The following is a 13,696-nucleotide window of genomic DNA, read 5'->3' as shown; positions in this document are numbered from 1 at the left end:
TTATGCTGTTTATTCCATTTGTATTTACAGTTTATTTGATCTCTCTTTCAATTCAATTCTGGGTTGTAATCTGTTTCTCAGATTTTAACATGGTATCAGACTCTGTTTTGAAAGATTAGATTATTATAGAGATCTTGTAAAATATTGCTGTGTTTTTTTTTGTATTTTGCATGATCTGAAAACCCAACAAAGGTTTATGAAGATCCGGTAATATTGTTTTACATATTTTTTTTTTTGTAAAACAAGGTTTTTGAAGCTTAGATTTGTGAAGGAACTTTCAAATTGTGTGTTTTCAGGCATAACAGACCTTTCCTTTGTGTTTGGAAGACCCAAAAACCTCTGTTTTCATATAAAGTGTGTGCAGATCGGACACCAGAAGCTTTGCATGTTTTTTTTTATTTGTTGAAGGTGTGTGTTTTTAACACTGTGGCCCCATTTTCTGAAAGTGATAAAGAAAAACACTTTCTGGGTTTGTTTTGCCGCTGGAAAAAACCATCTACGTCATTGCTAGATGTTTTATTCACTCAACAGATCTTTTGAAAATTGTGTCGGAAAGCTTCAGCCAGACCCCTCACCATTGCAATTTTCATTTTTGCATTTGATTTTCAAATGAGGTTTTCTTAGTCATACAAAGGTATTTTTCAGTGCAATTTTTTTTGAAATGGGGTATTTTTTCGTGCTTTTTGCAGTGGTGCAATCAATGCTTTCTTAAAAGTTACCAATTTTCCAGAAATTAAGTTTTATCAGAAGATTTGAAGGGCAGTCCCTGTTTTATGAACTTCAAACCACTATAACTTTCACATATGATCTCGGATTCAGGTCATTCTTTTTTTGAAAGTGGATATTTTTTCAATTAGAATACATTGGTGTTGTTTTGATGCTCATATTATGAGAAATTATTTTTGCCTTCAGCGTTTGTGTCCATTTTTTGGACTTTGTAAAACTCTGGAAAATAACTCCAGCATTGTAAATGCACTAAATTATAAAGTTTCACCTTATAATTTCTAGGGGGTGGAGGTGATTTCTGATCTAGTACAAAGAGGGGGTGGTCCAGTGTGCTCTCTCTAAGTTTTTCGTCTGTCTTTCCTACACAAACAATCTTACTTTCTGCATTAAAATGGATCAAAATATAGTACCAATACTCACACCTTACAACTACTATGAGTGGAAATAAAAAATGACAATCTATCTTAAGAAGTTGAGGTTGTTTAGAGTAACTATGGGACTTGAAACTGAACCAACACTAATTGTAGAAAAGCCAAAATGGTTTAACAAATGTGATGAAGCTTATGGTACTCTATGTATGTCTGTATCTACTGATCTTCTTTTTCATGTTGAATCTGCTACAACTCCAAATGATGTATGGGCAACATTAGAAGGGTTGTTTGGTAAACAAGATGAGTTAAGGGGACACCAATTGGAGAATGAGCTAATAGGGATAAATCCATGTAATTTTGATACAATTCAGGACTTCTTCACAAAACTAAACGCTATAAGATTGCAAGTGAAGGCATGTGGGATATATAAGAAAGATTCACAAGTGATTCTAAGCATTCTTTCCAAACTTGGTCCAAACTATTTAGTTCTTGTGCCTACTTTCTATGCTACAAAAAGTGCCTAAGGAACTAGCTTTCTAAATGCTTTCTCTTGACGATTTTGCAAAAGAACTCACACAAGAACAAAATAAGCTGATTCAAATGGGCACAATTAAGCCCTCTAAATCTCAAGCCTTGGTTGCCAACCAAGGTACAAAAGATCAAAATGGGCTTTCTAAGCAAGAAAAGAAACAAAAGAACCAAGGAGAAAAGAAGCAAGAACATAAGCTAGTTACTTCAAAAGCAACTAATGATGCATCTTCTTCAAAGGGTGACAAGCCCAAGAAGGAGAAAACTAAGTGTTCCTATTGTAAGAAACCTGGTCATGATGAACATAAATGTCTAAAGAGGCAAATTGATCATTTGACTCATCTTCTAGAAAAGAACAACATCAAGGTGCCTGATTCTGTCAAACCAAGTTCATCTCTTGAATCTTCAAAGGACACAAGGGGAAAGGAAAGGACAAGTCCCTTATTGCTGTTGCTTCCCAGCCTAATTCTTGGATTATCGACTCGGGTACTTTGCACCACATGACTTCATCAAAGAATAGTTTTTCCTTCTCGGAGTCATATTCTATGCCATCTATTCTATTGGGTGATGACATGCCTATTGAACTGCATGGGAGAGGTTCTGTTGACATGGGTGATGGAACATTTCAGGATGTCCTTTGTGTTCCATCTTTATCAACTAATCTCTTATCTGTCTATCAGATCACTCACACTGCTTTGGCAAGCGGGTTGAGTTCACTCCAGACACAGTGGTAATTAGTGAGATGCATAATGGGCCTACAATTGCAGTGGGAAAGACAGATAATCAGTCTAGATTGTATCACTTTTCTCACTTTGTTCTTGATTCTCCTTCACTTACATTGCTTACTCACTCAGATGAGGTGAGTCATTTGTGGCATCAACGGTTTGGCCACTTGAACTACCGCTACTTGCAACAGCTCAGTCAGCATGACATGGTTATAGGGTTGCCTTCTATTCGATTTCTTGATGGAGTTTGTCAAGGATGCATTCTTGGAAAGCACCTTGAAGAAAAAATTGATAAAGGCAAAGCATGGAGAGCCACACAACTTTTGGAGCTAGTTCACAGTGATTTAGCAGGATCATTTCCAAATCCTTCTTTCAGCAGGGCCAAATATGTCTTGACATTCATTGATGATCTTTCTTGGTACACCTTTGTATATTTTCTCAAACAAAAGTCTAAGGTCTTTAAGTCTTTTAAGGAATTCAAAGCCTTTGTAGAGAAGCAATCAGGGAAAACCATCAAGGTTCTGCGCACCGATAATGGGGGGGAATATGTCAACCAGAGGTTTGAGCAGTTTTGTATCTCAGAAGGCATTGATCTTCAACACATAGTTCCCTACACTCCACAACAAAATGGAGTTGCAAAACATAAGAATCGGTCCTTGAAGGAAATGGCTAATTGTATGATCCACTCCAGATCATTGGAACCTCAGTATTGGGTAGAGGCCATCAACTATGCATGCTATATCTAGAATCGAGTTCCTCATCGAGCTGTGAAGGGGGTAACTCCTTTTCAAGCTTGGACTGGTCGGAAATCCACAATCAAACACTTCTGAGTGTTTGGGTCTTCTGCATGGGCCCACATTCCAGCAGAGAAACGCAAGGCTATGGATCCGCAGAGCAAGCCTTGCATATTTGTTGGTGTAGCGTCCTAAAATTGCGACACTTGCAATTTCGACTGCATTTTGGTCTTCACGATGGCGACGCAACACGCAACCTGAATGGAGACCCCAAAACTTGCTCACGACACCAAAAACTGCATTTTTCAAGCACCATTGGCCTGAACCTCCTTGCACCCCGCTGTCCCGGAGGTGGGACCAGAGCGCCCAGCGCCCTGGTCCCTCAGGACCAGGGCGCCCAGCGCCCTGGTCCTCCAGGACCATGGCGCCCAACGCCCTGGTCCCTGGGTCCTATTTTGGGCCCGGTTTCCTAAGTGATATCGGGTCTTTTTGATTGCAATTTGGAAATATACTTCCCTGGTCGGCCTAAGGTCGGGAAAATCAGTCTATCAGCCCTAATTGACAAGTATATAAACTACATTTTTCTCTCTCATTTAGGAGATAACACATACATGACGGAAAAAAGCGTGGAAACTATACTCAAACATTCAAGCATTCAAGCAATCAATCATTTCAAGTCTCCATTCAAGGCTAAGTGTTGCATTCAAGACAAGGATTCAACCATTGAAGAGGAGATCACTTACTACATGCTACAAACAACATACAACATACAACATCTAAACCTTTGCACATAAGGATACAAACATCCTTAGAACAAGGTATTAGTACTTGTTTTACATTACAGTCATTTACATTTACAGCACTTGCTCATTTCTTGGTTAATTCCAAAACCGGGGTTTGACCTAAAGGCAAACCCCTAATCCCTAACCCCCCATCGTCTTCGCTTTTCTATGTGTAGGTTGCAGGTACGCGGCTGAGATTGAAGATCTGGAATCCTTGTGCAGAGACGAACCGATCCCCCTTCGTTTGACGGATTTTTCGGAGGACCGTGGCGCCGGGCGCCATCGTCCCGACAACTTTTGCTCAAATTTGCAGGACAGCGCCGTATCGACATTCTACTGCTAATTCCAGGTCCGCAGCTTCATCCTATAACCTAAACTCAGTTTATAAGCGAATCTTTATGACTTTCTATGTATTCTTGGCTTAATTTCCTTAACAACATTCTTTACAAAAGAGGGTAGCCTTGCTTTCCTAACCCTTGAAATTCATTTAGCATCCAATCTTACATTGTGTGGGATTGAATCTTATGAGTTTCAACCCCTCTTTTGAATGTAAAGTCTTCCCCTTAAGTGAAAACCCATCGAATCCTAGCGAACCTCCCTTCTCTCTCCTCGGAGTCGGAAGAGGGGAGACCAACTAGGGTTCGATCGCGATTTTCCGCTTTACATTTTGGTGAACCCGACGTGAACATCCTTTCTGATTTTTCATGCTTAGATCTGAAAAAATTGATTACATTTCCATGTTTGATCTTTTGCAAAATTTTAGAGGTGATTGCATAAAAACCCTAAATTTTCTTTTTGGTAATTGAACTTGCGAAATGTCTAAATGTTAATGCCTGTTTCAGATCTGCCTTTCTATTACAAATTTTCAATTTATATTTGTGCTTTAATTCTGAAAATTAAGTGGTTAAATGTCAAAACCCTAATTTTTGAAACCCTCTTAATTCAACCTTTGTCCGACAATTTGACCAATCAAAACATCTCCAAATCAGCTGTAACTTTGGATTCCGCAATAAAATCACAATATCTTTCATCCCTGAAAATTTGGAAAAAAGTTGCGAGGACCGTGTTGCACTCCGAGCGCCATCGTCCCCGACATTTTTTTCCAAAATTTCGGGAGCGAGATCTTGCTGTATTTTCCTGCTAAAATCCAGAATTTTGGCTGATTTTATCAATTATAACACCTTCAAAATTACAGTCAAAGTTGGTCTTGCGATTGCTTGCTTTAGGGCTCCTAATCATTCAAAAATTGTCGAAATTAAAATTTTGTGTCAAAATTGCGTTTTTATTATCATAAATCTGAAAAGTGTGTCTACATTCATTCGAAATTTCAGTGCTTTATTCAAATTCTTGCATTTTGTGACTTTTGAAATTAAGTGCTTAATTACAACAACTTTGATTTCCGCTTTCAAAATTGAATTTTGCGTGAAATTGAGTCAATTTTTAATTTTCAAAATTTGCATTGCTTTTGACATTCCCTCTAAAATCATAAGATTCAAAATTTCAAAACTCAAAATTTTGCATTTTTTGACAATCTTGATAGGGTTCAATTTTGAGATTGCAACTTTAATTTGGCCTATCTACAGATCATAAAATCACTCAATTTTTTTCAGATTAGCTCTAAAATCATCACACCTTTCATCCCTGCAAATTTCGAAAAAAGTTGCAAGGACCGTGTTGCACTCCGGGCGCCACGGTCCTGGACATTTTTTCCAAAATTTCGGGAGACTGTTGTGATTGCATTTAACAGCTTAAATCTGGAAGATTGGCTGGTTTTACTGAAAATTGCTACCTCTAAGATCAAAATCTTCTCTCTCTTTCTAGTGCATGAGTTTTACAACAATAAGCCCTACTTACACTATTCCCGTTAGACGAAGCCGTAGAATTAAGTCCTTCCGAGGTTTAACTACCGAGGAGATGGAACCTAATTTGAGTAGCCTTTTTAACGAGGATATGGGTAATTCCTCTAATCCTCCTAATGATGAAGAAGCTCCCCATGAAGTTTCCGTTGAACAACTTTCCAAATTGGATAACCAATTTGACGATTTTCACCAATGGATGTCTCATGAGTATCCCGATAGTCAAGCTCTTCCTTTAATTGAGGGTCTAAAACATATGCTTCAAAGTGATAAGAATGGAATTGATATTTTGCGTGGTATTTCACACATTGTGAATTCGAACGTGATGCCTATAAAGAGTTGTGCCGAATCTTTAGGTTATACACAACCTCCTACTCAAGTCAATCATTCTATTCCTTTGATGACTTCTATTGCTAGCATACCTACCTTTACATCAAACATAATGGCTACTTCTACACAAGACATTCCTCCTATGATCACCAGTCATGGGGGCAACCCTTCTTCAATTAACCCTCTTCCTTCATTTAATCCGACTTCTTCATTCATTCCTTCAATGAGTGTCCCTATTATATCTCCACAAATGAACATGACGCAAGGGGGCAATTCGTTTAACCATTCCATTCCTCCTTGTAGTGTTCCTCCTGTCCAATCATCTCCTATGACTAATTATCATAGAGTCCCACCACCTTACTCTTTACCTTCTTTCAATAACATAACACCTCCATCTCAATCTAACACATCTAATATGAATTCTTCGACTGAAGCGACCATTAACAATCTTGCACAAACTGTCTCTTCTTTACAGCAACAAATTGCCTCTATGAATCAATCTAAGTTTAGTGTGCCCACATTTGATGTTGCGAGCCCACTTTCTCTTGACATTGTTCGAGCTATTCCCCCTAAACATGTTGAAATTCCACATTTGGAGCTTTATAATGGTAAGGGTGATCCTCTAACACATGTTAAGACCTTTCAAACAATATGTACTGATTTTGCTTATGACCAAAGGTTGCTTGCAAAATTGTTTACTAGAACATTAAGAGACAAAGCCCTACAATGGTATTGCTCGTTGCCTTCCTATTCTATTACTTCTTTCGAACAACTTGCAAATGCTTTCATTCAACAATTTCAAAACAATATAAGTCCTAAGGTTACTTTGATTGATTTAATGCATTGTAAACAAGGTGTTAAAGAAAAAGTGACTGATTTCATTGGTAGATATAAACATTTGTATGCTCAAATTTCTTTTCCAGTGCCTGACAATGATATTCAAAGAATCTTTATTTCTAATTTACAAAAAGATATTCGAGACAAACTTCTGTTTTCTGAGTTTACTTCTTTCCAATAGTTGTGTGCCACTCTTCACAATTATCAACTGACTGTGAGTCAAATGGAACAATCACATCCTATGGCTCCGAGTGATAAGGGTGATAGCAGTCAACAACCATTTGGGAAGTTTAAACCGAACAAAGATTCCATCAAATTCAATGAAAACATCATCAACAACAATGTGAATGCAGCATCAGGTGTGCCTCCTATTTCTAAATTTTTCAGGAAAGAAAGAAAGTATACTCCTTTGAATGAATCATTGCATGATATTATGAATAAGTTATTGGGACAAAATGTGCTTACTTTTCCTCCTGTACGACAAATTGATCCTGCAAAGATTACTTCACCTTATTTTGATAACAAAGCTTTTTGTCATTTTCATCGTCAGCCTGGTCATGATACTGAAAAATGTTTTTCTTTAAAGGGTAAAATTCAGGATTTGATTGATAATAATACTATCTCTGTTTCTGGAGTGAATGATAAAGGCAACACATCTGTAGCTCCTCCTAACCAAAATCTTCAGATTTTCACTGATCCATTACCTTCTCATACCTCTCATACCTCTAATGCGATTGAGGCTAATGATTCCTCTTTCTCATCTGATGGTCTTGTGTCTATGACTCCGAATGTGATTAACTTTGTAGAGCAGCAAGAAATCCCTAAAGAACCTTCCATCACATTTGATTCTAGTAAAACCATTAGAGCACCTGATGGTCCTTTATACATAGTTGCAAAAGTAAAAAATACACCTTGCCGTGGAGTGCTTATTGATCCTTCGTGCATGGTTAATGTTATTACTGAAGAATTTCTTTTTACTTTGCAATTGAATCAAGTGATCTATGACAAAACAGATGTGATTGTGAAACTATTTGATGCATTTTATTCTCCTGCAATTGGTTCTATTACATTGCCTATTGAGGTCCATAATAAATCTCTTGATGTGAACTTTGCTATTATTCCTTCTTCCGAACAATTTCGTGTGAAGCTTGGCTATCCTTGGCTATCTTCCATGAAGGCTATTGCTTCTCCTATACATAAGTGTTTGAAATTTCCCCATAATGGTGAAGTTGTTACTGTCAATCATAGTCTCTTTAAACCAGCTGAAAGAACCTCTAGTGTTCCTATTGATTACTTTTGGCCTAAACAATTCCAATCTCTTCCTCCGCGAAGTGATCATCTTTTTAAATCTTATCAAAAGTGGAAAACAGATATGATTCTATCTCTAAGTGAACCTAGAACACCTAAACTTGACATTCCTATCATTCTTGAGAAGGAAATTCTTCCTTTGAAAGATAAAACTAATGTCTTTCCTCAAGAAGATTCCCAACCCGTCCCCATGGATGTGACTATGTCTATGCCTGATAAACCTTCTAAGAGTAGACCTATACCTCCTCGTCATGATGGACTTGGTCTTCTCCCTAAACCAAAAATTCCTCCTTTATATGGAGCAGTTCCTCCTCCTGCCTTTTATAGAGAGAAGAGACCTTCTTCCTCTCCTATTATCCAGCCTAAGAGACCACAACCTAAACACCCAAGTGATAAGGATGAGAACATTCCTCCTCTTCTATCTTCTACACTTCCTACTAAGACTAGACGTAATCGTTCTGCACGCGAACGCCGACGAAAACGTCGTTTTAGGGCTCAAGCAGCCGCTTCTCAAAATTTACAATCTCCAAAAACACCTTCAACAAGCATTATTCCATTTTCTCCTCAGCCGGACATTGAGCCTAAATCTCCTAAACATAAGATGCATGATGGTCTTGATCCTGTGCGAGTTAAAGATCCTATTTTTATAAATCTTGATGACGATATAGATGAAAATGTTACTCCTCTTGCTTCTGATAGTGAATATGAACTTGTTGATGTTGACAACCATTTATCTAATGAATTTTCAAAAGCACTTATCCTAGCTCCTAGACAAGAACAACGTGGCTTGGAACATGAACATAGCCCTTGTTTGGATCTTGTGATAGCTCCATCTGCTGTGTTGGATGTTCCTCCTCTAGCGTGTTCCCTGCCTTCCCGAAACATTGATCAGCAAGATCGGGGGGTAGATGACATGCTAGACTAGTTACATTAGCATGGTAGATTCTCTCCCCCTCTCTTTTGTTACTTCTTCTATATGTTATTCTCATTCTTCTATTTGTCGTCCTTAGTGTTGTCTACTTGAGGACGATGCAAAGCATTGAGATCTCTTTGGTCTCTCTCATGTTGACTCAAAAGACACATGTGTTCCCTTCTTCTAGGTGACCTTCCTTGATTGGGGAATGAAGAACAATTATGCATACATACATATGATATATACATGACTTATCATACAGTATACTGACCCCGAGGAAAGCGAAGTCACCTCGTGTTTTGTGTTTTGTGTCTATTATCCTTGGGTTTATCTCACACTTGGGGGCTAAATCCTTGTGGTAACGTGCTCCTTTCCTTTCTCATTTCTTATGTGTATCACTACGTTAAAACAATCACCCCCGTTGAGGCGCGTGCGATCGCTTTAACGTAGGGGGGCATACACCCTGACTATTCCTTCACGATACTTGAAAATTTCTTGGCGAACTTAGCTTTGCCTTGAAAATTTTCGGTATTTCTCTTACATGACTCATAGTGAGGGAACCTTACTACTGACAGTCATAGTTCTTCCTCGTGATCTTCCCTTTTACTTTGTCAATCGAAGTCGTAAGATCCTTAGTCCACTGGGGGCTTGGTGTGTCTTGCCTCCTTGACATGGTGAAAGTCTTTCAATGTTGTTTCCTTGTACTTTACCGGAAGTATGAGCATACATACTCCCGCTAAAGTGGGGGCTAAATGTAGCGTCCTAAAATTGCGACACTTGCAATTTCGACTGCATTTCGGTCTTCACGATGGCGACGCAACACACAACCTGAATGGAGACCCCAAAACTTGCTCACGACACCAAAAACTGCATTTTTCAAGCACCATTGGCCTGAACCTCCTTGCACCCCGCTGTCCCGGAGGTGGGACCAACGCGCCCAGCGCCCTGGTCCTCCAGGACCATGGCGCCCAGCGCCCTGGTCCCTGGGTCCTATTTTGGGCCCGGTTTCCTAAGTGATATCGGGTCTTTTTGATTGCAATTTGGAAATATACTTCCCTGGTCGGCCTAAGGTCAGGAAAATCAGTCTATCAGCCCTAATTGACAAGTATATAAACTACATTTTTCTCTCTCATTTAGGAGATAACACATACATGACGGAAAAAAGCGTGGAAACTATACTCAAACATTCAAGCATTCAAGCAATCAATCATTTCAAGTCTCCATTCAAGGCTAAGTGTTGCATTCAAGACAAGGATTCAACCATTGAAGAGGAGATCACTTACTACATGCTACAAACAACATACAACATACAACATCTAAACCTTTGCACATAAGGATACAAACATCCTTAGAACAAGGTATTAGTACTTGTTTTACATTACAGTCATTTACATTTACAGCACTTGCTCATTTCTTGGTTAATTCCAAAACCGGGGTTTGACCTAAAGGCAAACCCCTAATCCCTAACCCCCCATCGTCTTCGCTTTTCTGTGTGTAGGTTGCAGGTACGCGGCTGAGATTGAAGATCTGGAATCCTTGTGCAGAGACGAACCGATCCCCCTTCGTTTGACGGATTTTTCGGAGGACCGTGGCGCCGGGCGCCATCGTCCCGACAACTTTTGCTCAAATTTGCAGGACAGCGCCGTATCGACATTCTACTGCTAATTCCAGGTCCGCAGCTTCATCCTATAACCTAAACTCAGTTTATAAGCGAATCTTTATGACTTTCTATGTATTCTTGGCTTAATTTCCTTAACAACATTCTTTACAAAAGAGGGTAGCCTTGCTTTCCTAACCCTTGAAATTCATTTAGCATCCAATCTTACATTGTGTGGGATTGAATCTTATGAGTTTCAACCCCTCTTTTGAATGTAAAGTCTTCCCCTTAAGTGAAAACCCATCGAATCCTAGCGAACCTCCCTTCTCTCTCCTCGGAGTCGGAAGAGGGGAGACCAACTAGGGTTCGATCGCGATTTTCCGCTTTACAGTTGGGTATCCAGATGGTGTTAAAGGCTATAGGCTTCTCCATCCTACCACACATGAGCTTTTCATTGAGAGGAGTTTTTCGTTTTGAGGAGGATACTTCCAGTTCTTCTTCTACCACTTCTCCATCTTTCATTCCCATGGAGACATTGCAACTTCATGATGACAGTTCTTCTGAGGAGTCTTCTTCCTCCACTTCAGATGACAATGGCGAGGATTCATCTTCCTCTTCTCTTAGTCATCCTTCAGAGGGTGATGATTCTCCTCTAGATTCTCCTCATTCTCTAGCTACTGGGCCTCTTTGGGTTCGTCAGACATTGGATTCAGAAGGTGGTTGGGTTGGTGATCCTTCAAATGAGAGAAGAACAAGGTCGCAATTTGAGCATGCTCCACATCTCTTCTTTGCTACAACTTCCGATCCATAGACCTTTTGGGAAGCTTCAGGTGTCCCCGAGTGGGATGCAGCTATGCAGGAGTTCAATTCCTTGGAGAGGAACCATACTTGGGATAGTCCCTCTTCCTAAGGGAAGGAAACTTGTTCGGTGCAAGTGGATCTGATCTCCCAAACAAATTTGCTGCAGATAGGTCGGTTGATAAGTATAAGGCTCGCCTGGTCGCCAAAGGATTCTCCCAAGTTGCTGGGATTGACTACTCTGAGACTTTTGCGCCAGTTGCCAAGATGCATTCCATCCGACTTGTCCTTGCTATTGCTGCAACCCATCATTGGGAAGTTCATCAGATGGATGTGAAGAGTGCTTTTCTTCATGGTGACCTTTAGGAGTAGATATATATGGAGCAACCACAGAGGTTCGTCCAGAATCCTTCACTTGTTTGTTGCCTTCGGAAGTCTCGCTATGGCCTTAAATAGGCCCCTCGTGCCTGGTATGCGACTCCTTCCTTCTGTCAGTTGGGTTCACTTGGTGCCATTCTGATCCAAACGTCTACATTTTGCACCAGGATGATACTCTCACCTTCCTTGTTCTCTATGTTGATGACTTGATGTTCACTGAGAGTCACTCATCCCGTATCAAGGCAGTCAAAACTACCCTTCATGATCGCTTCTTGATGTCTGACTTAGGCCTACTCCACTACTTCTTAGGGATTGAGATCACTCAGTCGCCTTCTGGTATTTTCATTGGACAACCTAAGTACACTCTTGATATGCTCTCGAGATTTCGCATGGCCGACTGGAAGCCCGCATCGACTCCGTTTCTGTCAGGAGTCAAACTTGAGGCTTCTTGTTCTTCACCCTTGGCGGATGCTACCTTGTATCCTCAATTAGTTGGAAGCCTAATATATTTGACTCACACGAGGCCTGATATTTCATATGCAGTGGGCCTGGTCTCCAGGTTCATGCAGGAGCCACATGAGCTACATTGAAAAGCAACTAAGCGGATTCTTCATTATGTACAGGGTACTCACAGTTATGAGATTCATTATACAACGGGCGTGGATATTGTCTTGGTGGGATATATAGATTCAGATTGGGCAGGTGATGCTCAGGATTGCAAGTCCACTTCAGGGTATTGCTTCTCTCTTGGTTCTGGTCTAGTTTCTTGGTCGAGCAAGAAACAATCTGCTATTGCTCTTTCATCTATTGAGGCTGAGTATTGAGGAGCAGTTAATGCTGCTACTGAGGCCATTTGGCTTCAAAACATTCTCACCGAGTTTGACATTTCCTTTCGAAAGCCTACAGTCATCTTTTGTGACAACCGGAGTGCTATTCAGATTTCTCGCAATCCGGTCCATCATCAACGGACCAAGCACATTGAGATTCACATGCACTATATTTGAGAGCTGATTCATGAGCAGGTTCTTGATCTTCAGTATTGTCCGACATCTGATCAAACTGCAAACATCTTCACCAAACCCTTCACTGAAAGCAAGTTCATTCATTTGAGATCTTTGCTTGGGGTGCGACAGGTGTTCTCTTTTGTTGGGGGGCTTCTTAGTTCCTTTTTTTCTCTCTTTCTTTTTCTCTCTATTCTGGGGGGGGGGGGGGTGTACTCTCCTTTGTTGGGGGAAGCTTCTTCTTTGTTGGGGGGGATGACTATGTACATGGGTACCTCATCAAGCTTCATTTGTCGGGACCCATATTTTCACCCACCTAAGCTATGCTTAAGGGGTGTAGGTTTTTATCTTCCTAGTTGGGTTTATTATTTTCCCTTTTCCTAGGTTTTTCCTACACTTTAATTAAGCTTGCTTAGGTTAATAAAGCATGTTTACTTAAGACAAGTGGGTATTGAGGTGTCGACATGCTATGAGGAGGTGCATTTACTATGTTTAGACCATCATGGTAGTCTCTCCTCATTGGCCGGTATTGCCACCTCCACCCCTCTCTTGAGTCTATATAAACATGCTACCTTGCTTGCATTTTCTTATAGTTGGAGATAGTAATCTGATGCTATTTTGCCTTGGAGCACTTCACATTAGTTTTCTCTCGGTATCACTATTATGTTTTTTATTTCATTTGTATTTACAATTTATTTGATCTAGCTCTTTCAATTCAATTCTGGTTTGTAATATGTTTCTCAGATTTTAACAAAACGGAGATAAGACGAGACGAAACAAAGCCAAGAAAGGGGATCGAAAAAGACTGACCC

The 13,696-nt window shown here is 40.0% G+C and overlaps 1 protein-coding gene across 1 annotated transcript; it reads left to right on the top strand.

Annotated features, from left to right (window-relative positions):
* The first annotated feature begins 12,272 nt into the window (after positions 1-12,272).
* On the top strand, positions 12,273-12,707 carry LOC131874212 (secreted RxLR effector protein 161-like). Its single transcript, XM_059217478.1, has 2 exons — positions 12,273-12,425; positions 12,507-12,707. The coding sequence occupies exons 1-2, from the start codon at positions 12,273-12,275 to the stop codon at positions 12,705-12,707; spliced, it is 354 nt and encodes a 117-aa protein (XP_059073461.1).
* The last annotated feature ends 989 nt before the right edge of the window (positions 12,708-13,696 follow it).

Source organism: Cryptomeria japonica, chromosome 3 (genome assembly GCF_030272615.1).
Source record: "Cryptomeria japonica chromosome 3, Sugi_1.0, whole genome shotgun sequence".
In the NCBI taxonomy this organism is placed as follows: Eukaryota; Viridiplantae; Streptophyta; class Pinopsida; order Cupressales; family Cupressaceae; genus Cryptomeria; species Cryptomeria japonica.
Note: the sequence above shows the minus strand (reverse complement) of the source record. Positions and strands in the feature narration are given on the sequence as shown.

Coding starts and splice junctions, on each gene's coding strand:
- LOC131874212 (XM_059217478.1), top strand. CDS start 12,273: ATGGCCGACTGGAAGCCCGCATCGACTCCGTTTCTGTCAGGAGTCAAA. Junction 12,426..12,506: donor GGCCTGATATTTCATATGCA/GTGGGCCTGGTC, acceptor CATTATGTACAG/GGTACTCACAGTTATGAGAT.